The following is a 26,445-nucleotide window of genomic DNA, read 5'->3' as shown; positions in this document are numbered from 1 at the left end:
AGCGTAGTCGTACGCTGAGAGTTTGATGCACCAACGTGTCATTCGCGGAGACAAAGTTGGTGGCATAGGCCTTTGTGGTCCCAGAATGCCCAATAGCGGTCGGTGATCGGTTATAAAGGTCACCTTCCGGCCGGCAATGTACTGGTGAAAATGTGTCGCCGCGTAGACGATGGCTAGCCCTTCTTTGTCAAGTTGCGCGTAGTTGCGTTCTGCTTGCGACAACGTACGTGAGGCGAAGGCGATGGGAGCTTCCCTTCCTTGCTCGTCAGTTTGCGATAGAACCGCGCCGACTCCGTACGGTGATGCGTCGCAAGCCAAAAGCAGAGGCTTCCTTTCGTCGTAGTGGCGGAGGACTGTACATCTTCGAATCAGGTCTTTCAGGGCATCGAATGACTGCTGATGGCGTGGCGACCATGTCCATGTCACATCTTTCCGAAGGAGTTGGTATAAGTCGTTGGCCACGGTAGCTCTTTGTTCCAAGAACCGGTCGTAGAACGTCAAGAGTCCGAGAAAAGCCTGTAGCTCCTGCTTGTTTGTTGGAGCTCGTGCTTCTGTGATCGCTCGCACTTTGTCCTCGGTAGGGTGAATGCCTTCCGCATCAATTCGGTGTCCCAGAAATTGCACCTCTGGCACCGCAAAACAGCACTTCGATTTGCTTATGCACAAATTAGCGTTTGCTAGCCTTTCGAGAACGAGCTCTAGGCGCACTGCATGCTCTTCAGTGGAAGTGCCACTGATGATGACATCGTCAAGGTAGACACAAACTCCTGGGATGCCCTGAAGCACTGTCTCCATGAATTTTTGAAATATGGCCGGGGCTGCAGCTACGCCAAAAGGCAGTCGCTTGACTTTGTACAAGCCTTTCAGTGTGTTAATTGCCAATAATTCAGCAGTTGACTCGCTCACCTTCAGCTGCTGATACGCCTGGGTGAGGTCCAATGTGCTGAAGACTCTTGCGCCACGTAGTACACTGAATACTTCTTCAGGTGTCGGTAGCGGGTAAGAGGACGCTTTAGTCGCAAGATTGACGGTGCTCCGGTAGTCTCCGCAGAGGCGTATGGTTCCGTTCTTCTTGCGAACTACGACAAGTGGTGTGGCCCATTCTGAATGCTGCGTCGGCTCGATGACACCTTGCTGCTCCAGTTTGTCCAACTCTTTTTCAACTGAATCTCGGAGAGCAAACGGCACCGGCCTGGCCTTCAGAAATTTGGGTTGCGCGTTGTCCAACAACTCCAGTGTGACCGGGGGCCCTTCGTTTCCTGGAATCTCTTCCGAGAATACTCTTTCGTATTTCTCTTGCAGTTGCTCAACCATGTTCTGGCTCGGCGTCTGGTGTATGCCGCATATCATCACGCCTAGTGGAGAAAACCAATTTCTCCCTAGAAGGCTTGATCCTGTGCCCTTCACAACAAGCAGAGGTAGCGTATGGGTCTGGCCGTTGTAGTTAACCTGCACGTTGGCAGAGCCCAATAGTGGCAGATTCTGTCCTGACCACGTTCGCAGGTGCGTGTCGTCTTGTTGCAGGGCGGGTGCGTCAGATGGCCATGAAGTTCGGAACGTGTCCTCACTGATCAGAGTACAGGCTGCGCCGGAGTCCACCTCGAACTTAATCAGCTGGTGATGTACGCTTACTTCTGTAAAAATCTTCGGTCGCGTGCCGAGATTCATGGTGTTCAGGTCGTACAACACAGATGGTGTTGCTGATGTTGTTCCATGGAGATCAGATAGCGGCGTATTCTCTGAGGCGTTGACGCTGTGATTAGGCTGGGAAGGTGACTTTATCTTGGCAAGTCTCCGTTTCGTAATGCATGCTCTTTCGATATGCCCTCGCTTGTGGCAAAAATTACACGTGGCTGACTGGAATCGACATCCCTGGGGGTTGTGTTGGTCGTCACACCGCCAGCAGCGTTGTGCCTTTCTGACCGATTTTACAACAACAGAAGGCTTGCGCACCTGGTTGCTTGTCTGGTGTACCGGCTCGGTGTTCCGGCGAATCCCTCTCTGCTGGTGACCGGCGCTCTCCGCTCGAACGGCGATGTCGTAAGCGTTGCTGAATGTGAGGTCCTTCTCAGCGAACAGGCGCTGCTGCAGTGACTCGTCACTCAGTCCGCACACAAATCTGTCGCGTAACATCACGTCCAAGGGAAGCATGGTGGTGTTAGCAGAAGAAGCTGCGTCTCCCTCCTGCCCGGTAGCTGTTGTCGACAGCGTTCCAAAATTGCAGTCGGCAGCGAGCTTCTTGAGCGCGGCTACGTAGGCGCTCACAGTTTCTCCTCCCAGTTGATCTCGTCGTTGGAAGCGAGCCCGGCTGTAGACCTCGGATGGCCTTGGGTCGTAGTGCTTTTGCAGCGCTTTTACGATGTCGTCGTAAGACACTGCCGCTGGTGTGCTTGGCTGAATAAGGGCGCAGACAGTATCGTAGGTCTGCTCCCCGCACAGCGTCAGCAGGTTGGCCCTCTTCAAGGCTGGGTCTGTGATGTTGTTAGCTTCAAAGTAGAACTGAAGGCGTCCAACCCACGATGACCACGATGAGCCGTTGAATTCTGGTATCTGATTGGGAAACCCTCGCGTAGCCATGGCTTGTCAATAGCGTTGCGTAGCGCGGGTCGAATCCACTTTCTCGTCGCCACTGTCGTGTCCGGTCGCTGTGTTGAATGCAGCGAAAGACGCACACGGTACTTTAAGACTTCGTTTATTTAAAGCCGATGAGGGTGCGACCAGCGTCGACCGAGGCAGGAGCCGAACTGGCCGCCCGAAGAAAGGAGGGAGTGGAGAAGCGTCCACGGGAGGGAGTGGCTTCCCAGAACAGGAGGAGGGTGCGGGGGCGCACCATGGGGGGGCATCTGGCGACAGCGTGCGACGAAGGGCAAGTGGTCGTTAGGAGGAGGATGCGAGTGGTCGTTAGGAGGAGGGTGCGGGGGCGCACACACACAAAAGCAATAAGGGGACACAACAATTTGTTAGTTCTTAGGGTCATTAACCATTTATCGCACCAATTGGAGTTACTGTTAAGGTCAGATTGAAGGAAACAGCAATCATTTCTGCTTGCTATTTCTCGATATAGAACGCAATCGTCGAAACTTAATGGGGAGTTAATACATATGGGAAATCATTGATATATATAAGAAACAATAAAGGACCTAAAACAACCGGTACGCCGGATGTCGCGCTACAAGGAGGTGAGGTGCAATAAACTATAGCGAAGGAAAACAGACAAACTGAAAACGGTTAGTTAGGAAGCATTCGAGCCACCTAAAGATATTAGGCTCTATACTTAATGTGCTGATCTGAAGGAGAAGGAGTTAATGGGGAACTTTATCGGAGGATTTAGCGAAATCCAAGAAGATACCGTAAATAAATGATCCACTGTCTAAGGCAAAGGCAATTAGACGCAAACCGTTATAACAGACATAGCGAATGAAGTTTCTTTCAGACAACTAGGACCACACTCATTGTTCTAGACAAAATGAGTAAGGCGTTTCTCGAAATTCTTAACCAATGTCACATAATTAAGTCGACAACGACTGTTATGGAGACACTAGGCCGGGCTCAACAGGACGACAGTATCAATTTCTGTTTGTGGTCCTTCTTTGCCAAAATTCTAGAGGCCAGTTTCCTATGCGATGTGAGTGCACGTTAAAGAACCCCAGGTGGTCTAAATTTCCGGAAGATTTTACTACGGCGTCCCTCATAACCTGAGTCGCTTAGGGACGTTAAACCCTAATAAACCCATATATATATATATATATATATATATATATAAAAGATAAAATCACCAGAAATTGAAAAACATAACAAGATTTAATTCACGACGTTGAATTAAATTGAATTAACGTCGTGAATTAGATGTTATGTTTTTCAATTTCTGGTGACTTTATCTTATATTAATCAATCAGCTGCCAATAAATAATTTTTGTTGATATATATATATATATATATATATATATATATATATATATTTGTTGGACGCCAGTTCGCCGCCGTGGATTAAGTGAAAAGTTTCTGCGACGCTACTTTGGCCCGTACAGGGTTCTCCGTCGCATCGGTGACCTCGACTATGAAGTCATCCCCGACGGCACGACAGCATCTCAGCGACGCCGCACACGCCCGGAAGTCGTACATGTCGTACGCCTGAAGCCATATTATGACCGCTAAAGGACTCGAAGTTTGCATTCTCCGTGTTTATTTTCATTTTAAAGCATCGAGACGATGCTTCTTTGGGAGGGGGGTAATGCCACGTATCATTGTAGTGTCCGTTCGCTCAAGGCCGCAGGAAAGGGGTGTTATCATTGTGTTTGTGACGAGAGAAGCGACCGGACTAATCTCGATTGATCACAGCCATGAAGAGCTGCATCTACGTTTTTCTAGACTACTGTAGATGATCTTGAACTGTTACCTCGAAGTTTCCTTGGTGGCTTTAAATTGAGCGATGCCGCGAGCAGCGGGGATTCGTAGTTCGACGACTGACGAGCACGTTTGTTGCTTACGCCGCCGCCGAGTGATTCAGTTCTTTTGCGGGCGCAAGTCAGCCCAAATAAAGAGCTTCGTTTCCAAGACTGGTTGGTGTCTGCCTGACCGCTGGACTGCCGTCACTACAACGTGACAATATATATATATATATATATATATATATATATATATATATATATATATATATATATATATATATATATATATATATATATATAAATTCTATCGCAGGACAACTCAGCTTGTTCCGTCGGTGTATTGTCGGGAGCCAGTCTGACACTGAACAGCAAACAGCGAGATGCGCTTGGAGAGGTAGCGCCTCCAAACTCGATTTAACGAAAACGCGCGTTGAAGGCACTGTTGGAATCAGCGAACAATCAAGCGCCATCAAAACATTTACTGACTTTCAGTATGCTGCAGATACGAGCTGCGGACGACATGCACTCCGTCTCAAGTAAGTTTCTGCAAGAACATCAATATTCACTCAATCATTCAGCTTTGCAGTACCCGTTATTCGTTCATCTGGTTGCTATAGGGTCACTCTCGCACGGCGCGGCTCGCTTCCACAGGTTGCGCACGCGCGCTTATTCCGGTGAGCCACAGCCGGAAAGGTGGTTTCCGCGTACTCCCGCATTCATTAGCTGTCACGCGGTGCTTATACGCAGCACGCGTTCGCTCGAACGCGTCCTTTCTCTTTTTATTTCCATTTTTCTGCGCTTTTTGTTCTTTACGCTTGCTTTCAGAGCAGGGCCCTCAATTTCTGGGGCAATCTCGGAGTTATACAGCCGCTGGAGTCGATAAATCGTTCTCCACATATAAGCTCGTTCATCGCTATAGACGCAGCGCGTAAATATTCAAAGAAACCGGCGCTCGCGAAAGGTTCGCTCGCGTCGGACGACTCCCGCGTCAAATTCGCTCAAGTCACTTCGCACCGGGTGACGCGCTTCGGTGCACCTCCGGCTCATGCGAAATGACAGTCCCGCGCGTGCGCCGGAATACGTGCGCGGGCTCGCCGGGAAAATAATAAGGGGCCTTACGGGAAGGTCCGCGAACTTGTTCCGGAAGCGGAGAGAGTCAATCACGCGCCAAGCTTCAGCGCGGCTTCGAAGAAGGAGCACCGCGCGCCGTTTATCGCTCCTTCTTCTTCCGATGGCGGCTCTTTTTCATCCGCGCTATCGCGTGGTTCGGCAGCGTGGCCGGGCCCGGGGAGCGTGGCGGCCTGCTTTGCCGAGTTGTGCGTTGCTCTATGGCCAGCTGCACGGCCCCGGGGCGCCGGTAGCGTTCGATTTCCTGGCCGCGGCCGACCACCAGGAAACGGGCAATCACGCCGGCCGCGCGCCAGACTTGATGAGCGTCGCCGAGTCGCGACCTTTTACGCGCGCCGGTGGTCTTTATTTATCACCGCCGGCGACCCCAGAGGGCCTGCGTCCCACATAGAAAACCCGCTCTCTGGTGCAGTTTTGGCGGCAAATGCGGGACGCCCTGCAGGATGTTGCTTACGTGCGGCTCACCGTGCCCCGCGGGACGCCGCATGAGCCTCTCCGGAAGGGCGCGAATCGTCTAACGATGGTGCTAACAACATGGAGGGGCTACCGGTCGTGCCTCGGCCTAACAACAACGAGAGTGCGACAAAACTGCGCGCTGTCCTGCGGAACAATAACGCCGAGTAGGAGTTTGCGGGCCTTACTACAAATAACTTCGAAATACACGCGGTGGCTATTTCCTGCCCCGCTTTTCACGAATGTATACATGCGAGATTTCCCGTGCAAAGTGGACCAAGAATTTTATACAAACCCCTACGTGTTGCAAGAGTGGAGGTGAAGCAGCCCTGCCAGCTGTCACCATGGGTCTGAAACCGCCGGAAACTCAAAGATAATATTTATTCAGATATTTGTAGCCTAGAAAGAGACATCGAATGGAAAAATTTTCGCAGCTTTAATGCTTTATCACGAAAGTTTTCACCGCGCTCTGGGCACAGCGTGAAAAATTTTCCTCACTAGGAGCTTGTATTTTAAGCTACCATGCCGGCCATCGACGTTCCTTGCCCAATGAAGTTTCCCTTAGAGCGAGCAGTCGCAGTCTCGTGCTTCTCGAATATTTCGCGCAAGTATATCAGAGAGTGAAAAAAAAAAATACATCCTCAATGAGGCTGTAGTTATCCAAACGTGCCATTAGCACGTTTCCTGTGATTCTCTACAGCTTTGACACTTTTGGCGTGTCCCGAGAGGCTTGAAAGTAATCGATCGAAGTAGAATTCACTCCCGTTAATTAGACCGTAAACAATACGCTTAAGTTTAATCCCTGCACTAGTTTTTTTCAGGGCCAGCTTTGTCGGTGACTCTTGGAGGAGAAGGTTGGGGAGGAAGCGGCACTGTTTGCACAATTCTTGAGCTAATTAAGAATGGCAGCCGATTCACGCAGTTAGGCCAAATGCCAGTAGGCGCGCTAGCATGGTGTGTTTCGCAATTTTCGAATAATTAGACACTGGTACGCTACGGTGTTTGTCGTGGTGTGTCTTCTTCTAGGAAAAGGGGAAACGAGCATATTTCATGGTAACGCACGTTTATTCGACTCTCTGCTCAGCATTTTGCTCGGCATCCAGTCTATCTCTCTTCTTGCCGAACTTTACCAGCACAGTCGTATGGTCCGTAAAGTAGTTTGACACGGCTTTCCTACCGGACACAGACCAAGCATACACGCCCGCCACTGCGTCGTAACCATGCCGGTCGGCACTCTCATGCCATAGTGATCTTCAATCTCCTCGACAAAGTTGGGATGCTTGTTCCAGTCTTTGTTAAAATCGCCAACCAAATCCCACCCCGCAATATATTTGCGCGGGGTGACGGGTGGCTCACCTGCCACCTAGGTCACGTGGCCTTGTGACGTCACTCACACACACACACACACACACACCTGGGCAGGTTGCCACTTGCCAGCAGCAGGCTTCAGACAAGCAAGCACACAACGGCTAAATGCGGAGAACGGCTACTGTAAGTGCTAGCGCACGAAAAAAAGGGTGCTATCATAGCTTGTGACAGCACTCATATACAGTGGGCATTCCCGGCATTTAGCCGTTATGTGTCTGCTTGTTCGTTTGTTTTTCTGTTTGTTTATCTGAAGCCTGTTTTGTCGCAGGCGCCCACCTGCCCGCCGAGTTGGTGGCAACCTGCCAGGTGTGTGTGCGTGTGCGCTCGCTCGCGCACCAGGTGTTTCAGGGAAGGTGATCACTAGTTTAAAAAAAAACTGGATTTCTGAGCTAAAGAGGAACTTCTTGCGGCATAGTAACACCATTGTTGGTGCACGTAAAATAACAGGCGAATCGTGATATCTACTAAAGTGATCAACTAAATTCTGATAGTTAACCTTTTAACTATTTCCGATAGGAACCTGGTTGCAATCAGAGATTTGTAGCCAGCTGTCAGTAATAGCCACATCAGTCTTTAGAATTTCGAAAACACGATTACCCTCGGCGCTGTGGCTCGACCAAAAGTGGCTATTTCGACTAGCTACGTGCACTGAAAATGTTTGCCTAACTACGCAAATCGAGCGGCAATTTGTCTTATTTAGAATTTCTTGATGAAAGCCCCTCCCTTCCGCCTTAATCCGTTTCTTAGTTTCTTACAACCCTCAGGCCAAGTTACACTGGACATCTCCCATATAAAGATGCTTATCGCCAAGCGCAGTGGTACGTGGTGGAGGCTTACGTGGACTAACAGCGGCTCCACCTTTGAGCCATCGGGTACAGCGCTCGCGTGCTGGGCGCCATTCGCTGGCGCACCATGGAGTAGGCCGCTATTTCCCAGGCAGATGCGCTCCCTCATCCAAACAAAAGGCTCATTTGGCCCACTCGTGGCGGTGATACGGTGGGGCGGGCTCGCAGGAGGCGGGGTCCGCGGTGCTCTCGATGGAACGAGCCTCTTCGGGGAGTTTGATGATGTGCCCGCGCAGGCACCATTACGGCGAACAGCCGCGGGCTTCCCCTTATAGCGCGTGCGTGCGGTCGTGACTCGTGCGCCATGCACCGGCGGAAAACGCCGCTGATAGCGCGCGCTCTTCAGCTTTCAGCAGAAGGAGTTTAAAGCCCCAGAGAATCAAAGAAAACCGACGGGAAGTGCCGAAGAAGCGCGAGTGGGCACTGTATATGTAATAAGGACGACGGACTGGGAAAGGCATGGCTTACATTTCAGCTGCTCTCCGTTTCGGACAGGCAGTCACTCACCATCGCCTACACTATGTCCCCTCATCCGCTTTATTTGGCACGAAAGACCGGCGGGTGGCGGCGAATTTTTCGCGAGTGAAAGCATCTCGTTTCTTTTCTGCCGAAAAATCCCGTTCACTGTATAGCTGCAAGATAACAGCTGCAAGGATGCAAGAGCACGAGCCAGATGACACGTTGCAGGAGGAAAGATTGGACCTAGTTGGCAGGGATTCATAATTGATTGATTGATTGATTGATCGATTAATTAATTAATTAATTAATTGAAACACTTCCTTTATTAAACTGATTTTAAAGCGCAACATTTCAAACTCCAGACATGAAGCACACTCTCGCTTATACGGAATGAAATGGTCAGAGCTCGTGCTTGAGGACCTTTAACCGCGGCCCCCATTACTTTTATATATCACGGGGGAGTGTTATTTGTTTTATGATTGTTCTTTGGATATGATATTTGTTTACCGCTGGCGGCACGAGGCCTTAGCATTTTGTTTGCTACGCGAGGCGCTACCAGAAGGCTCTGGAACAATGCTAATCAGGCGCGGCAGTTTCTACCATATTCGAGATGGTTGTCGTCGTTTTAGGCGCTTTATTTCGAACGTTCGTTCCCCTTTTTAAGCTAAGCGCAGCCTATGTTACCGAGTGCAGTTGCGGCTATCACTGCCTACGAGTTGTTCATTCTTTGTGGGCATAAATTCAACCAATCAAGAGTTTGAGTGTCACGCCAGCCTGTCCTTCAGTTGCCCATGACATCATCCGGAACTGTGGTCACAGCACCCGTGACAATATGGCGCCGTAGCATGAAATATAGCACTGTGTCCTGCTCGTTCGCCAGTGGTTTATGCCGCATCCGTTTCGTTTTCAGACCATATTTTGAATGCGTTCTGCGAACGCGTCGAAGCAACACTACAGGCTCGTTCAACCCCTGCCATGTTTGCGACGAGCTGATGTGAGAGACCTGGCGTGGAAGAGAACCTGGCCAGTCTTCCTAAACACATCTGATGTAATATATCAACTGACACGCGCAAACCAAAGCTGGATATATTAATACACTTTTTCCTGGACTAAAATCGTGCGAAGCGAAAAAGAAATTAATTGAATGGTTTCCCAGCTTGAACCCTGGGGAGGGTCACAGCATTCGTCACTGACGAAATTGAACCAGTTTCAAACCTTGGCTACAATGCGGCTGAGCTAGTATTGTTTAATGGCACTAAGACCTTTAATAAGATTGACTGTTTAGTCACTATTTTATTAAGCCATTTCTTATCGAGGTGGTTAAGGAAAGCGAAAACAAAAGAGTTTCTTATACTGCCGTGAGTATTTCTTGCTGGGCGACAGAAATCGAGCCCTGAAAATCATTTATTTCACCAGAAAATATTTCACCCTCGCCGTATTTTATCCTGTCATTTTCTTTACCATTGTTTACCGCATCGTATTACAAAAGCCCGCAGGTTGGTACTCGGTGCTGGCCAAAAATTAAAAAAAAAAACATTGTTCCGTCAACCCGAATTCTAAAGAATCCTCGTAGGGCTTCATTCCAGGCACGCTTATCACATATAATCGCGGCAACGATTTCCTCTTCCTACTTACTGCGTCATGATAATCAATCTGTAGTTTTTGGACGCGCATTTAGACGCACATTTTGTGTTGTTCCATGCGCGTGTACTATCAGGGACAAAAGTCTTCAGTACGCGCGAAAAGCCACTATAGGCGCTTAGTTCCCTTGTCTGCTAACTATAACCTTATTTCATCCTTCCACTTCACAACCACACACTAGAGCACGTGAGTCCAGCTTTCATCTCCACAAGTGTGGTATCTAATTTACCTACCGGCCAATAACAGAGCAATGAGCTTCATTTGCTTCTTATGTGTCCTAAACTTGTTTATCCCCGATAGTACGTGCACTACATGAGAGAGAAAGAGAGAGAGATTAAGAAAAAAGGAAAGGCAAGGAAGTCGATCAGGCGCAGTGCCCTGATCCCTGATTGCCTACCCCACGCATGGGGATTTAATAACTATTGATTAACTACAAAACTACTGCATTTAGTAACTACTAAACTAAGCTAGGTAGTGATATTCAGTGAAGTTTGAGAGCGGAACAAGCGAATAATGTATGTAGGAAGGAAGCAAGTACGCAAAGCTGTAAGAATTGCATTTTTTGTGTGCATCCGCATAAAGAAGTGGACTCTATTACTATTGGCTACATAAACAAGGTGAGGCTACATGAACAAGGTGAGGTCAAAGGCCCATTTCTCAACCTTTCACCCTGAATAAGCCGAGCACCAGACCAGGGGAAAGCTCGTACCCATTGTTTCACCGGTGGGTACCCTGCTTCACTGGGGATCGAACCCCGCACCTCCCGCACGCGAGGCGGATGCTCAAACGACTATCGCTGCGGAAGGCGTGTTCACTTCGTCAATGTACCGAGGCGCTGGGGTGCACAACCACCGCCACGAGGACTATTATTACAGAATTTAAATACGTCCGTATGTACCAGTGTCTATACTCATCAGTCGTGGTGGTGGCTCGGCGGTGACAGCTGCCGCACCAGAAGCTTGGCTTGCTGCCGACGCTGCCGCCTCCTCGGCGCTCGGACTATCCTGCCAGACCCGCCACCTGAGCCCTCAAAAGCATCGCACGCTGTCTGGGGTTCAGGTCGCGGAAGTGCAGGCCGCAGTTCTTTGCGAGAACTTCGTTGTCGGGATCGGGAATGGGATCCATCTTAACGCTGGAGCAAACGTAAACAAAGCGGCGGTATCCGGTGCAGGCCTTCAACGTCCGGCCAGCGGTAGTTTGCGATTCGGCTGCCGTTAGGCTGCACCGCTGGCCGCTAGCAATCACGAAGTCCACGTTTTCGTCAGTTTACACCGCTTTTCGGCCATTTCGTTTTCAGAGAGTCCAGAATTTGAATCAGAGGGGCAGGAAAAAGTTTGGGTTGTCCTCAGTGTCCGTTTAAAGGCAAACAAGCGCCAAAAAAAATTTACACTTTATTTTTTGTTGTTAAGGCTGTCGAAGCTGGCATGACGGAAACCAACAGTCACCGAAACCAAGGAGCTAATGGGGATGGCTAGCGCATGCGGCAGTGGGCAGCCGCGTCTCACAAGATGGGGTTAGCATGTTACAAAAGCTTTACTGCTCTCATCAGAGTCGTCTGGCAGCGCATCAAGGTGAACACAACCAATAAATTGCAATAAAGGTATACGGCTTTATGTTTGCACGGCTTTAGATGCTGTGCGGCTTTACAGCATCGGACATTTTGGACAGCGCTTTTTACTGACAACATACCACTGCGCCTGTGCTTGTGAAATGAATTTCTGATGGCTGAGGCGTTTCTACCACGAGGTCAACTTGTGCATTTTTTAAAACTGCGAGAGAGCAGGACAGCCCAGCATCGCATCTGCCGTGGGTGGTAACACTGAGCGTCCACATCTGTCCATCCAATTGGACAGCGTTCTTCGAACTTTATTCTCCCGTCAGGGATCTCGGGAATCCGAACCCTATTTAACTCGGCTGTGAGTGTGGCCGAGAGAGGCCTGTTAGCTCCCGTAGACTCCGGTTGGCGAAGAAGTTCCCTTCCACTGAGAGTCACTCTCAGTCGCTCTTTTGTAAATAATGTAAATAATTGTATAAAGTTTTCTTTTCCTTCCTCCTAACCCAGTCTCCCATCCTCCTCTTCCCATCACCGTTCAGGCCATGCTACACGGGTCGCAACAATGCTCTTCCGACGCCGTGGCGGGCGCCGTTTCTACGGTGTACATAAGCGGCTCGCTTGTGACCCCATGCCGTCCAGTCGATATAAAACGAATTGCAGAAATTTCATTATTCTCGTGCTTTTCAATGGAATACAATCTGTATCCAGATTACTTCGCATCTACTAAGTTGAAATTTGCTTACAGATTCGTCGGACAGACTTTCATCGACAGAGAGTGGATGCAGGCGGCTAAAGAAATGGCAGTCATGGCGGACAGGTGCGCGCGGAAGATATTAACAAAGACTCCAGTTGGGTAAGCACAGCAGTGCGCTCTAGAGACGTTCAATCCTCCTGACACGAAAGACTTGTATACAGCAGCAAAAGGTCACCTCGGATGGTTGAGGAGAAGTCCTCGATCGTCACCAACCATCCACTTCAAAAAGCAATATGTTCCGCAAATATTTTACATTTTCCATCTTAGCGTTTAATTTTGAAAGACAAGTTCGATTAATACATCATAAGTAAGCGAACATAAAACTTCAGAAATGTGGCAGTGCACTCACAGACAAACCAAAAAGAAAGCATTAACTTTTTAACAACGAACAGCCCGCTTAGCTTCAGAGAACTTTCGTATTCCTGCTGGAGCACTGCACGATGCAACCAACCCTTCGCACGGGCTCACACGGGTTCTGCTCGGACTACAGCGTGGATGCAAAGGACAGCACTTACATCGACTCCGCTGTGTTCATCAGACGGTATTTAGTGGGGATATATCATTGTGTTATGCGCAGCCCAGATCACGAAGCAGATAGATGGGTCCTGCTTGTTTCTCTCAAGAAGGCAGGGGTGTCACACGGTTCTCTGCAAGACATTGTTTTCCTGCGGTAGAGCAGACAGTTAAGAAGCAGGCTTCCCGCCTTCTAAAATTCCTTAAGGACGCTGAACTGCCCTTCATATGGTGACAGTGGCAGTTGGAGACTCTTGTGGGTGCGTGTGAGCATGGCGACAGACTTCTGCTAGTTCACAGAACTGTGCCGCGAATTATCCTCTTTAATCATTATTTAAGCGTCGCTGCGGTGGAGCAGCTGCCGGCAGAATTCTGCCAGGCTAATTCCAAATGTAGCTCACAACAGCTTAAACCTCACTCCACAATGAACAAACGACGACGCTATAGGAGCTGCTATTCCATTTTTCAGAGACGCAGACGCTAGTAACGTCATGCACATACCTTTTACAAGACAGTATAAAGCAGACCCTTGGCAAGGTTTGCGACGTTAGGAATAGCGGCAACACCTTTCAGTGTTTGCAGCTCTTCAACATGGGGGAGAGCGGAGGAAGGGAGGTTTAGTATGCATTTTAAGATATTTTGAAATGCTGTAACGCAATGGAATCGATTTGAAAACTTTGCTCCGAATATACAGGGCGCTGTTTCGACCAGTGCGGGGTCCCAGGCAGTCGTCTTGACCAGGTCAGAGTGTTTTCAAAGGCGCCTGATTTCAGCTAACTTGCTTATCGTGAACTTTAACGCCAAAACTCGTCTTTTCTTTCTAAGGCTTAAAATATGGATGAGCGGGTCCTCTGTCCCACTTCCTGGACCAAGTGCAGTTAGTAATAGTATGGTGTTTTTCCCCACAACTGAGAATAAAATCATTGCCGCATTCCAGGCAATGAAAAATTCTAAATCACAGGATGTGAACGACATGCAGATTGCCCCAGTTAAATATATCCTAGACCTGATTGCACCTGTCCTGAATAAGATATACAACTTAGCTCTGGAGTGCAGCAGTTTTCCCAAGAACATGCAGATTGCAAAAGTGGTAGCCCTACATAACTATCATCCCATCTCCGTACTACCCATATTTTCAAAAGGCTTGGAGAAAATAATGCACACGCGCCGCACCAGTATGGCTTCCTGAAAGGCAAATCCACAGAATTGGCACTATTAACAAAAAAAGAATTCATTATTGACGCTTTTGAACACAAAGAACTTGTACTAGGACTGTATATATATTGATTTCACGAAAGCATTTGACTGCGTCCATCATGTAACCTTATTGTCTAAGCTGCAGCATTACGGAATACGCGGTAGTGCAAATCGTCTCCTCTCCTCATACCTTCAAAACAGGTGCCAGTACGTCAGCCATAAAAATCACAATTCCCACATAAGAACCATCACTTCCGGCGTACCGCAAGGGTATATTCTTGGACCTCTGCTATTTGTTGTTTATATTAACGACATTTTTCTCTTCAAAACACAGTGACGTGGGTTGGGTACGCGGATGATACTGCTATGTTTTTCAGAGGAGGAAATACTGATGATCTAGCCTGCTCGGCAAATCACGCTTTATCGTTAGTTAGAGACTGGTCGCAAAGAAATTACCTGCGGTTGAACACCAAAAAAACTCAAGCTATTCTTTTCCGTACTAAGAACACAAAGGTAAACATCAAGGGCAAAATTCTTTTAGACTGCGAAGAAGTCTGCATTGTTAATGAAATTAAGACATTTGGCGTAACATTATCGGAAACTCTAACTTGGAACAAGCATGTTGATGCGCTTTGCAACAAACTTAATAAGGTTTGCGGGATACTAAATAGACACCGCAACTTCTTGCCAACAGCAGTTAAACGCTTAATTTATAACGCACTATTTTTGTCGACACTTAACTACTGCCATTTAGTCTGGTCAACTACATCGAAAGAAAACATACAGAAACTTAAAATCTGCCAGAAACGTGCCTTGCGTGCTATTGCTAATATCCCTTGTCACTTCCGATACTTCTTGCGCTATAAGCTTCTTCCCACGGAATGCATTTACCCTTACCGTCGAGCGTGTACATATCGCTCATCCGTATCGGCGTGCAATCACAGCATCCTGAATTTGTTAAACCTGCACCCCCGCACTTGAATTTACAATCCACGTCATAATGACGCATGGGCGGTGCCTCACTGTCGTACAGATTACGGTCGCCAGTCCATTTTTTATCATGCTGCTATTCTTCTAATAGCCTTGCGCTCATTGATACCTACCCGGAAAAGTTCTCATTACGAGCACTACATGCACAGTTCCTTACAGCCAACGTCCCATGATTCTCTTGTATGATTGTGTTTTGTGTTTTCTTGGTGCCTTTTATTAATTTTTTTCAATTGATGCTTTGTTTTGCTGTAAAATGTCTTCTTATTTCTACTACCGCTAAAGGTTGTTTTCCAGAATTTTAAAAACTTAAAATTATTAAACTGAACGTGTTTCAATCTGAGTGTGTTTGAAATTTTTCTGTTTCAAACCTGACTTGTTTTAGAATGTGTGTTTCGAATGTATTTCAAACTGCATGTGCTTTCATTTGGAGTGTTTTTGTTCTGTAGGGTGCAAATTTTAGGTATGTGAGATGAAGTGTGAAATTGAATCCTGTATAATCTGTACGAGTACTACTACCGAACTGTACATAGAGGGGGCTGAGCTTTGTCAAGCCGCAGTTATGCGGCTTTTACCCGTCACCCCCTTTTTTCTCTTTGAGAGAGAAAATAAAGACGATTTGATTTGATTTGATTTGGGTGATTTTAATTTCCTCAACAGCCACCTTCGCATTCTTTCAAGTCGGCCTCTTGACTCAAGGGGAAGAGCAGTCCCGGTCCTTTGTAGTGTGCAAGCTGGCTCTCCTCTTTAAAATAGTTTCCTTTCCATTTGTCTACTTCAGTCCTTCCCTTCTTACCCCTGCCTTTCTTGTTTCGTTGCCTCTTCACTTCTGCTTCTTATCCTGAACATCTTTTTATCTCTAAGCATTTTCATTTTTTTTATTCGAATGTATATCGACGTTTGCTGTGTGTTTCTTTCACACTTTTCATATATCGTACAGTTTTCACTATATTTTTCATTTCTTTCTTTTACTTTCTCAGCAGTACTCCCACTATTTTTGCTTTATTGTTTCCTTTCGTTGTGTTTATTTGTGTGCCGTGTTTTCAGACTGCTCTCGTGCATTTGTCTTTTCGGTGCTCTCTATCCCTTGAAGCCAGCTTGTCAGGATTATTGAGGGTCTGGATCAGCTTTCCTGTGTGTACGCGCGTGTGTACATGCGTGCGTGCTTTCTCCTCTCAATTCTTTTAGAACTGTTGCTTCATTTCATTTTTATTAGGTTTTCCTTCATCCCATTATACTGAAGGAGTCTGAAACAAGCTGCCCGCGACGCATTGTCGAGCGGCCCGCTGTTCCGAAAGGTTTCAACAGTCAGGAAAGAAGCGCCGTACCAGTAACATCTTAGTTTCTTTTCGATCCTTATCGTATCTCTTCATCTTGCTCACTGTCTGACGCGGTGCTTACCTCGGTTGCTTACCATGTCTTACTTGCGGCAGCGGCTAAGCATACTTTTTGTTCGAACCTATAGTGGCTGTACAAGTGCACGAAAAGAGAACTACGTTCCTTACAGGTGATTGCATCTACTGGATGAGATAGCTGCCGAATGCACAGGTTGTAGGCGATTAGTGGAATGCATTCTGTTTTTTCTTTGTTTTTTTAGTAATGTCTTACAATTTTCCATAAAAAACAGTGATGCCTCCAGAGATTTTTAGAGATCAGATGGCTGGTTCCGGCGGACAGCCAAGAAATCTATGTGTCTAAACAGCCCTTAGAATAGACCGTAGTATTTCTTTTGTGCGGGCATGGACGTTTCGCATCTTCATGCTAGAAAAGACAGATATTTGCGGCGAGACAAGTTTAGAAAGGCGAATTCCTTGCAGAGCTACAAGCCATCCTTTTCGTGCAAAAGTTCTACCTCCACTCTAGTACTTGACGCGACGAGTTTTGCTGCTCTGATGCTGACCTGTCGCATAAAGGGGTGTTCTGACGGCGAGGGACGACGCGTTACGCACAACATAATCAGCAAGCCCACCACTTAAAAAGAAAAAAAAAAGGCTTTTTACTTTCACTCTGACACATATATCTGCTCAGACGTAATGTGTGAGTACTGTGAAACTTCATAGCTGTACCCCTGTCACGCAAAGGCGCTCGGCCGTCTTTATAGCCAACCGGTCAAGCGCGCAGAATGACGTTGTGACCATCTGCCCCACGATTAAAAACTCACGACCGTACATTTCCATCCCTTGTAGATGCATAACCATCGTCACTAGTACGGCACACCATGTCCGATTTGTTGACCAGTCTTCGCAGCGCAGGCATCTCTCGCGTCTTCCTGCATGCATCCGAAGTTTGCACGGGAGCCGTACCGTGAAGAACGAGACAACGACAGGCCAGGTCACGAGGGGGCAGAGTTGAATTTTAGAATGCGGGACGGGAGCCGGCACTGCCAAACCGGTTGTCGCGCAACCCGAGTAGTACCAATGGGCTCGCCCATCTCCTGTCAGAAGGCAATAATGACTGGAGCAGTTTTTGGAACGTAGTTGCGTTTGTCGATACGCGCTCGCTATTTCTAGAGCCTCGAAGAAACCACTGAGGGCGAGACGCCAGCAGCGATAAAACGCGTGCAAGCCCGTCTCGGCACGCGGGCGAGCTCCGCAGTCTGCCGGCCGAGAATACAACGACGACGACGACGGGGAAGAGGGATCGTGCATGGCAGGGGGAGGCCGGCCGAGCCGCGTCAGAGCTGTCTCCTGACGAGTCGAGAACGTGCGATTCGCAAGAAAAACAAACCGACGCGCAAGAGAAGAACGAAAAGGCGAGCGAGGAAACAAGCCGGGCAGCTGCTGCTGTTGTTGCTGCTGCTGTTTCTGACTCCCTAAGCTCGTGCTGAGTGCTGGCGGGAGGGGGACGTCCCGTGCTCGCTGCCCGGCGGAGCCGCGAAAACGACCGCGGAGCGCAAGACCGCGCGGCAGGGCGAGCGGTCATCCTTGCAAGGGTTACCAGTATATCGCCGCGAAGCCTGCGCGCCGGCGTTTTCCTCGCTGGGCAGCCGCCGCCTCTGACGGAAGGATGTCAGGAAGATACGCTCTCGGGGGAGGTCAGGGAAGTCGCGTCCCGAGCATCACGCGCACAACGCGATGCCCCTCCGCCGGTCGACCCCCCGGCCGAGGGGGAACCCTGCAAATAGGCCCCGCTGGCCCGTGACCCTCGCCCGGGCGCATCTCTGCGCGAGGCTGAATGGACGCCACTTTTCCTTTCGTCCGCAGAGAGCATTTTGACGAATTGTTCTCGACGCGGCTCGCCAATGAGAAGCTCCGGTGGAAAGGAGAGGCGAGCCGCCCACCCGCTCGCCCTGAGCGCGGGTCCGTCGGATGCTATAAGAGATAGTCCGGGCCCTCCGGGAACCGCACTTTTTAGCGACCATTTGCCTCCTTGTTGGGAACCGGGCGATTCGAGTAGCGCCGAGCAGCAGCTGTCCGGCGACTGACGCGCGCAGTGCAGCGCTATACGCAGTGTGCCGACTCCACCGCGGATTCGGATTGACCGCTGATTTCTCCTACCCTCTGCAGGAGTTGGGGTAAGCTCGGTCTATCGGTCGCTGCAAGATTTCTTTCTTGCAAGCTCAGCTAGGTGTTTCGACTTGCAAATCTTCGTGCCACCTCTTCTACTTTTTCTTCTTCATATTCTCAGCATTCATGCAATGGAAACTGAGCTTTGCCGACAGCCTACTGCATTGTTTCGGTTTTGCTCGCTGCCCCCTTCGAATTGCCATTTTTATGAAGTGACATGTTGCAGTGCCGTCCTCTTCGATATTTCTTTTTCCCTCAAAAGAACGATTTGAAATCCTCCGCAATGCAGTTGTTCAGGCTGTTCTCTTCTGGCATGGGAGGAGAAAGGAACGCTGGGAAACAAAGCTTTTCTCGAGCGTTTCTTTCCCTTTGTTTAGAGCTGTCAGACACGGTCCGAAGTGAAAGGTTATCTTGTGACCGTTAAACATATGAGAGTGGGGGTGCTAACGGGACCCCGCTCTCGCAGCGTTTTATTGTAACGACATAACTCTACTCCAATTTCTGCTTGCATATCGTATTGGTCCTCCATCACTGTGTGCTAGTTAGGGACCTGCGGGTCAAAAAAACAAAATGTGGACTTTATTCGCCAAGCTCTTCGCAAGTAAGATTGACTCGTGAGTAATCGGCACATTGGCGGTCATTCCCTTCAGCCAGTGCGATTGAACACCGCATGATAGTTAACCAATAACGACATTGCGCATACAAGTACAATGTCCGAAGTGCTGTCTACTGCCCTAGTTTTACACTTACGTCTATGGCAAAAAAATTTGACCCTGTAGCCGGACATGCGGGGTGCCGAGAAGTGACCATCATACAATGTGGATACTGCGTAGGACGGCATTATTACCTAGAGCTTAGCAGCGTAGATATTATAGTGTTCACGCGAGCTTTAATAACGCATCTATCGTCATTTGTAGTTTTCACAAAGACTATTCATGTTTCTTCTCACGTCTTAACTTAATTTCCATAAACCATAGTTTTTCGTTTTTGATTGCAAACGTTCTTCTGACTTGCACGAAACAGGCGAGTGCGCGCATCTCCCTTTAACTTAGGCCAGTCGCTGCTGAAATAACTTATTGCTTTTCATATTGTACACCCGGCAGCAAATGTTCATGGGATGCGTGTGTGCGGCAAAACAAAATTATTTCTCCGCCGCCACGCAAGTTTGAAATGCCTACTTGGCAGCATTCTTCCATTGCTTTCAATACCAGGTCGACAGACAGCGCTTCAGTAAATTTTATCTAGCACATGCTTTCTGTAAACTTGTGCTGCCGACTGTACTTTCTGGCTTTTGTTGCAAAATTTTTGTTCTGAATTACATTCGTGGTTTGTTTTCTTTTGGGGTATTTCAAAGAGATCCTTAATTTTCATTCCAGTCAGACCGAACCTCCTCACCTATCCAGCTCACTTGGCTCTGCTATAATGAAGCTCTACATTGTACTCGGTTTGTAGCCATTTTATTTCCATTCGCATAAGTACGCGCTGAGCGTTGCCGATGGCGAAGAGAACATGGCATTGTGTGTTAAATACAATCAAGCACGCTGTTACATTCATGCAACGTCATGAGCTTATGAAAAAGTTGACTGACACATGTTGTGAGCTTTAAATTGAAAAAGTATTGTTGCCGGTCGCTCAAAGCAAGTGGGACTAACTTATCAATTCGCTAATATTTATTGACGGGTTTCCAAACAGCTGGCGACACGCGAACGCTTTCGATTGGAAAGTTGTAGGGCGTTAAAAGAAAGCAATAAGAGGGCAACTTTTGCTCTGTAGTATAAGAATGAATGTGTTTTCCGCACTCAAACGTTAGTAAGCTAAATCCGAAATGTACGCAGCAGGAACGCAGGTATGGTAGCCACCAGAACGTGCAACCCGAGAATCCAGCGCTCGGCATTTGACATAGCGTGCGCAAGTTACGAGAACGATAGCTTTCGACTTTCTCTGGCAGTGTAGCAGAAGTTATGAACGCGAGATAATTCGTTTCAGACGTGTGACTGTCTAGAGAGAGCAACACGCTACTGGAGGCCGACGCATCGGACTCATGTATGTCCTACTGCATTGCCAGGTGCCCCAGCCACTATGAGAGTTGTTCTCCATCAGAATTCCGCGTGCTTCCTTCGAGCTCAAGGGGGTAAAATGTTCAAAATTAAGCTAAATTTTCCGTAATTATGCAATCAGTGGTTTATTGTGCTTTCCAGTGAAGCTTTTTGCGTGTCGCCGGAGGTTTAAGAGTTATATCTGATTAATTTGGCATCTATGAAGTAAGAAAACGGTCATAATTGCTCTCGGTGGCTGACAGCATTTGAATTTTTTCTTTTAGTTTCACTCCGGCAAGTAGCGCCTGTTTTTTGTTGCGAAAGCAACACTACGCGAGTCGCCGAGCCATTTCGCGGAGTTGACGAAAGGCCATACTGCTCATGCGCGAGGAGCAGTGACGTCACACGGCGCACAGCTGGCGCGCCGCCACCGTCGCTGCGCGGGTGACTCAGAGGTGCCGCCGCCGCGCTCGCCAGTTGCGCATGCGCAGTAGCGGCGCATAGCTAGCGTGCCGGGCCCGCCGCCGCTGCCGCGCGCTCTCCATTGCCTCTCCCCTCGTTGCTTTCGCAATCCTCCAGGTTTAACCAGAGCCAAACGACAGCCAATTTTTTTTTTTTTTATGATTCCTGGCTCAGGTTGCTTGGGACACCTTTTTTACTATATGCTGAGATTTCGTTTGCTTGTAATAGCCCCAGGTGGTCTAAATTGATCCGGAGCTCTCCACTACGGCGTGGCTGATTGGGCGTTGTTTTGGCGCATAGATATCCATTAACCGTTGCCATATATTTGGGATGGATTGCTCCGTATCTTACTGCAGTATGCATATTCAGAGCTTTCTTTTTTGCTGTTATCTGGAAAGATACTAGTCTCCAAATTATTTCTTACATAGCCACTGCTGGCTTTTCTTGTTCACACATCTAACCACGCTCTGGCGGTCCTAATTTTTATCTGCCTTTGCTATGTATATGTAGCTTTTTAGCCAAAGCTGGAAAACCACAGGTGTTAAGAAAGGCTACATTTTCCTAACCGGCTGAAAACTTCCGGCACATCCTAAAAAAATGTTGATGAAGAACAAAATAAGCTTCATTTTTGTTTTCTTTCTTGCACCTAACGCAGCTTAATAACCGGCAAACAAGAAACGCTTCCAATGTCGGCAAGGAAATAATGTCAGATTTCGTCATTTCTTCGTTGTGTATAATACTTTTTGAACTTTTTTCCTTTTTTTGTTATGAATTTCAACAATTTTAGGCGCAACGATCTTTCACTTTTTAGAAGCAGCCGAATATATGCATTAAATGAGGTTAAGCCCTTTATACGCGAACAGTGCATCGACCAAATCTAATTCGTTTCATTCTTTGTCTTTTCTTAAATTTTCACTGAAGCTTTGTTGGCGGCAACGGAGGCTGCAAAAGTTCACACAAGGGTAAGTTATAACTTCTATTTCTTTCTGTATTTCTTTCCCTAAATGCACAACGAAGCCTACCTGTTGATGTATCGAAGGTTGGTAATAATTCTCTGCGGACATGGAGCGCAAAAGACAACAGACTGCAGATCCGTGGACCGCACTATGGAAAAGAGCGAGAGCTGAGTTGGAAGATGGTTCATGAAGGGCGGGGTTGTCAGAACTGATCTCACAAAACCCTCACTCCGTGAATGGGCAGCGCCTCTTTCTTTGGCTACAATGATCAGATAACGCTCTTCCACCGATCAATTATACAGAGCTTTTAGGTAGAGCAGGTTTCATGAATGAGGGCCAGGCTTTCTATGGTAGACACAAATGAGGCAATACCGAGGTCTCTCAAGCGATTTAGTCCTGACAACGCACTGCGTATCCGACACACAGGCAGTTGTGAAGTGGATTCGGACTCGAAAACTCTATTCACCATCCGAAAGTAAAGACGCATACAGCCCCTCAATGAACTCAGCGACATGTGAAGCGTACGTGCTGAGTTGACATACCCATGATATTCCTTCGCGGACAGACCCGGCGAGCCGCGTACGAGCTCCCTGACGGCGTAGAGTTCGTGGTGGGCGGCGTGCAGACCACTTTCCAGTGCGAGCGGGGAGGCTACTTCGCCGACGTCAGCAACAACTGCCAGCTGTTCCACATCTGCAACGAGGTCTACAAGGAGGACGGCTCGGTAGAGCTGCAGCAGTACACCTTCTTCTGCGGCAACCAGACCGTGTTCAACCAGCTGAGCCTGACGTGCGCCCACCCCGAGGAGTCGGTGCCGTGCTCGAACGCGCCCGACTTCTTCTACATCAACGACAACATCGGCCGCGTGGGCACGCAAGCCCACACCGAGGACGACCTGCAGCGGGCGGCGCCGCTCGTGCCCGGCTTCCAGCAGCAGCAGCAGTTCGCGGCCTCCAACAAGCACGAGACCAGGCTGCCGCCACCCAAGTGAAGCGCCACCATTCCACGACATTGTAACTCGGAACATCAGTGACACTTGGCTTCCTGTTGGTATTGTGTGTCATGCACGTGCTACCACTTCATGCTCGTTTTCTTAGCACTGCCATTAATGTAACGGCATTTTCTCTCTACGCAACACAATACTAGACTTTCTCGCTGCCTCGCCTGAAGACGCGAATGCACTTAGGTGCAGCGCGAAATGACAGCCTACAGCGCCATTGCGGGTAACCCTCCGGCGCGCCTGTGTCCTCTCGTCTGCATGGGAATCGGTGCCTCGCAGTATGTCCCCCCGTGTGCATCGGCCGCACATCGTCCTTTGTGTGAAATTGTGACGTTCGCGATCAGCAACTGTTGGCTCTATTGTTGTGCGAGTTTTGGCCCCACTCTGTACGGCCTTTAAATGTTTGCTTTGTATGAGCACAGGTGTTGTGTGAAAAGTGAAGGCTATGCAACACGCTAAAGACAGCGACAAGTATCATGGATAAAGTGAGTGCTTCTGCGATCGGGAGCAGTTCGAAAGTGGAAGGTGCGGAGCCTGTCGCCTCGGCTTAGTGATCGCTGCGACAGTACAAGGGTCATCAGCGAGGATGCGACCGCTGAGATGACCTGTCGGTAAAAAAATTAAGCCCCGTTGTACTGTCGTAATATTCATCATATAATCCAGCGTCGGTGATGGGTTCTTACCGAATAATTCTTGAAGACAGCGGACGAGCGATTCCCACCAAAAGGTGAATGCTGAGGAATGTTAAGCACAGTTTTGCCACCGCCGTCTTCACTATTACTTATATGTAGAATTTTCAAGAAAGAATAAGCTATGAAGATGGGTACGGCTCGAAGATTTTATTACTATGAGACGTGTTTTTAATTACTCGCAACACGTGTGAATGAAGCCTTTATGAAGCAGCACTACATCTGCAGAAATAACATGAAGTGCTTACTTGAGACACGAACGCGTTTTGCGTTGTATGTCGATGACACTTATTTTCATACACTAATGGACTAGCAGGGCTCGGTTGGAACTTCAGGGTTTTTCGCTTTTGTCCGGTTTCGGTCATCTCCCACTGTTGCCTTTTAACCCAATCATATTTCCATTATTTCACATCATCTAATCTTTTTTTCATCACTGAAGTATGGAAGGAAAGTATAGAAACCAAAGATATATAATTGTGTGAACAATGCCGAAAGACCTAGACCAAAGCTGTCAGAGCCAAACTCACTTCTCATATAAACGTCTGGGGTTGCTGCCCTTTGTGCTAACGCTTTGTGGCTAAAAAACTAGGGACATCACTACCATAATGTACTTTCAGAATGCCAAACGAAGCATTTCTTTAACCACGTGCAGTTCCCGTGTAGAGACATCAGCTATCCAAACATTGCAAGCTGCGCTCCGATGTCATGTCAAATAGATGAATGAGTAGCAATCAACGTGACAAATTCTAAGCAGTACTGTATAGAACCTGGACATGTCAGTCGAATGCAAAGGGCACATTCAAACTGCAGTGATCGCAAAGCTTAGAAGTGCAACTATGCATTCCACCGCGTTCTTCGTTGGCTCACCGTTTCACCCAACACAAAGCGCTGCTTTCCCGGTAGGTTAACCCTGCTGGTGTGCTTGGCGTTCTCTACTAGTCTGTCCTGGCATATTGCCCCGCTACAAATACCGGGATTACGTGTCCCTTCACAGCATCTTCATATGACGCTGTCGGCTTGCGTCAGGCCGCGCTGACACCACTTCAGCAAATCAGGTGGTTCCAGTTGCGAATGCCGTCGCGACGAACGGCGCTTTCACGAGCCACTGAGAGCGGAAACAGTTATGAAAACGCTGTCGTCAGCACAGTAAGCACGGTGTTCCATAGCTGGCATTTTGACACTGCACGAGGCATGCAGTCCTGATTCTGTGACTCATATGCCGCCTGCGTCACTGCCGTTCCGGGCGACGGACTGAGCACGATACAAGCTCAGAGACGCAGTATTGTTTTCTGCAGTCGAGGGTAAAATGAGGCGGGATCAAAAGAGCGCACAACCAGACATGTTGTATGGTTCGCTTGGCTTCTATATTTTCAACGGAGTGGTGTCCCTGAGGTTCGGACGCCAAGCAATACGGTCATATGTGAGCACGAAGTATTTAACTGTGAGCCACGCAGTAACATGTAAAGTTTAGTTTCATCCCGAGCGAACATTGCATGCCCTAAAGGTTTCAATTGCAATTCTGAGGGGTACGAAAAGGCAAAGTCTTCACACCATGACCTGTGCGCAAGCATATATCCTGCAAGTTGTACCTGTATAGCTTGGCCTGTTGTCACGTTCACGTGCTTTGTGTGTTTGTGTATGTTGTTTCATTGCATATCTTGTTTTGTGGCTTATTCTTTTGTAATTTCTAGCTAAAAGTTGTGGAGACTTAATAAATGTGACAATCAGTTCAAATCGCTGCAGCAACGCCCATTCGCAGTCTTTGTGGGCCTACAATGGGCCTGCACTTGGTGCACTGGAAAGCTGTGTCTGAGAGTAAAGAAAGAATATGGTCAGTCTGTTATTTACTGCGAGGTGAACTTTCGCGTTTCTGATATGACAGCCACTTGAGCTTGTGGGTCGTAAAACGCAAAAAGACAGCAAGGCCACTAAGCGACATTCCAACAAAAAAAGAAAAAGTAATAAAATTGGATGAAGCTGAGGTTCTGGAGGCCATGGATGAGGCTACAACATCTTGGTCTTAAAAAAGAAGAAAAAGATAAAAATCGCTCATACATAACTTAACTGCTTTTCACAGTGAAAATGCACACATACACCGCGGCCTTCCTGGCTGCGTCATTTCTGCAGATGAGCTCACAGAATGACTTCAGTTCAGAAAAACTTCTCCTGGTAATCCATGCATGAAGGAGATCCCACGAGCAAGTTCAGTCTCTCCTAATATTCAGAATGCCCCACAATAAGCCCTGTGCATCTTCATTCACCATCGCGTTATCTAGAAGTTCTCGCATAAAAAAAAACACTGCAGCTTCTATCAGAGGCTGTAAGGAAACGCGAGCTGTTTCAAGCAACTATGGCAGCTTTACAGAGCGTTGCAACTTGCAGCGTGCAGTTTTAGTGCCCAGAGGGTGTGGGCACTGTTATCAACGGAGGGCAGTGAAGTTATGTTCTGTTGTGGCTATCCTTGCAGCTCGCCACGTCTCAGGTAAAGTGGCTACAAAATTTCCCGGC

The 26,445-nt window shown here is 48.2% G+C and overlaps 1 protein-coding gene across 3 annotated transcripts; it reads left to right on the top strand.

Moving 5' to 3' along the window:
* The first annotated feature begins 4,713 nt into the window (after window positions 1-4,713).
* On the top strand, window positions 4,714-25,569 carry LOC149351267 (U-scoloptoxin(01)-Er1a-like). 3 transcript variants are annotated; one of them, XM_089580554.1, is made up of 5 exons: window positions 4,714-4,924; window positions 12,583-12,690; window positions 20,171-20,238; window positions 22,214-22,254; window positions 22,814-25,569. In XM_089580554.1, exons 2-5 carry the CDS (start codon window positions 12,617-12,619, stop codon window positions 23,237-23,239), a joined length of 609 nt encoding a protein of 202 aa, XP_089436680.1. In that variant the 5' UTR covers window positions 4,714-4,924; window positions 12,583-12,616; the 3' UTR covers window positions 23,240-25,569. The 3 variants fall into 3 exon arrangements, with proteins under 3 accessions (XP_089436680.1, XP_089436679.1, XP_089436681.1); XM_089580553.1 differs by lacking the exon at window positions 4,714-4,924 and having other exon boundaries at window positions 7,469-12,690; XM_089580555.1 differs by lacking the exons at window positions 4,714-4,924; window positions 12,583-12,690 and adding an exon at window positions 18,748-18,802.
* The last annotated feature ends 876 nt before the right edge of the window (window positions 25,570-26,445 follow it).

Source organism: Amblyomma mixtum, chromosome 3 (genome assembly GCF_055824585.1).
Source record: "Amblyomma mixtum isolate Tamu chromosome 3, ASM5582458v1, whole genome shotgun sequence".
In the NCBI taxonomy this organism is placed as follows: domain Eukaryota; kingdom Metazoa; phylum Arthropoda; class Arachnida; order Ixodida; family Ixodidae; genus Amblyomma; species Amblyomma mixtum.
This window is presented reverse-complemented; position numbering and strand designations above follow the sequence as displayed.

Bases quoted from the DNA above. Each gene is read 5' to 3' on its own strand.
- LOC149351267 (XM_089580553.1), top strand. From the start codon at position 12,380: ATGCTACACGGGTCGCAACAATGCTCTTCCGACGCCGTGGCGGGCGCC. The intron at 12,691-20,170 runs GTAAGCACAGCA...TTTTCATTCCAG, and splicing joins TTAACAAAGACTCCAGTTGG to TCAGACCGAACCTCCTCACC. The intron at 22,255-22,813 runs GTAAGTTATAAC...CTTCGCGGACAG, and splicing joins CTGCAAAAGTTCACACAAGG to ACCCGGCGAGCCGCGTACGA.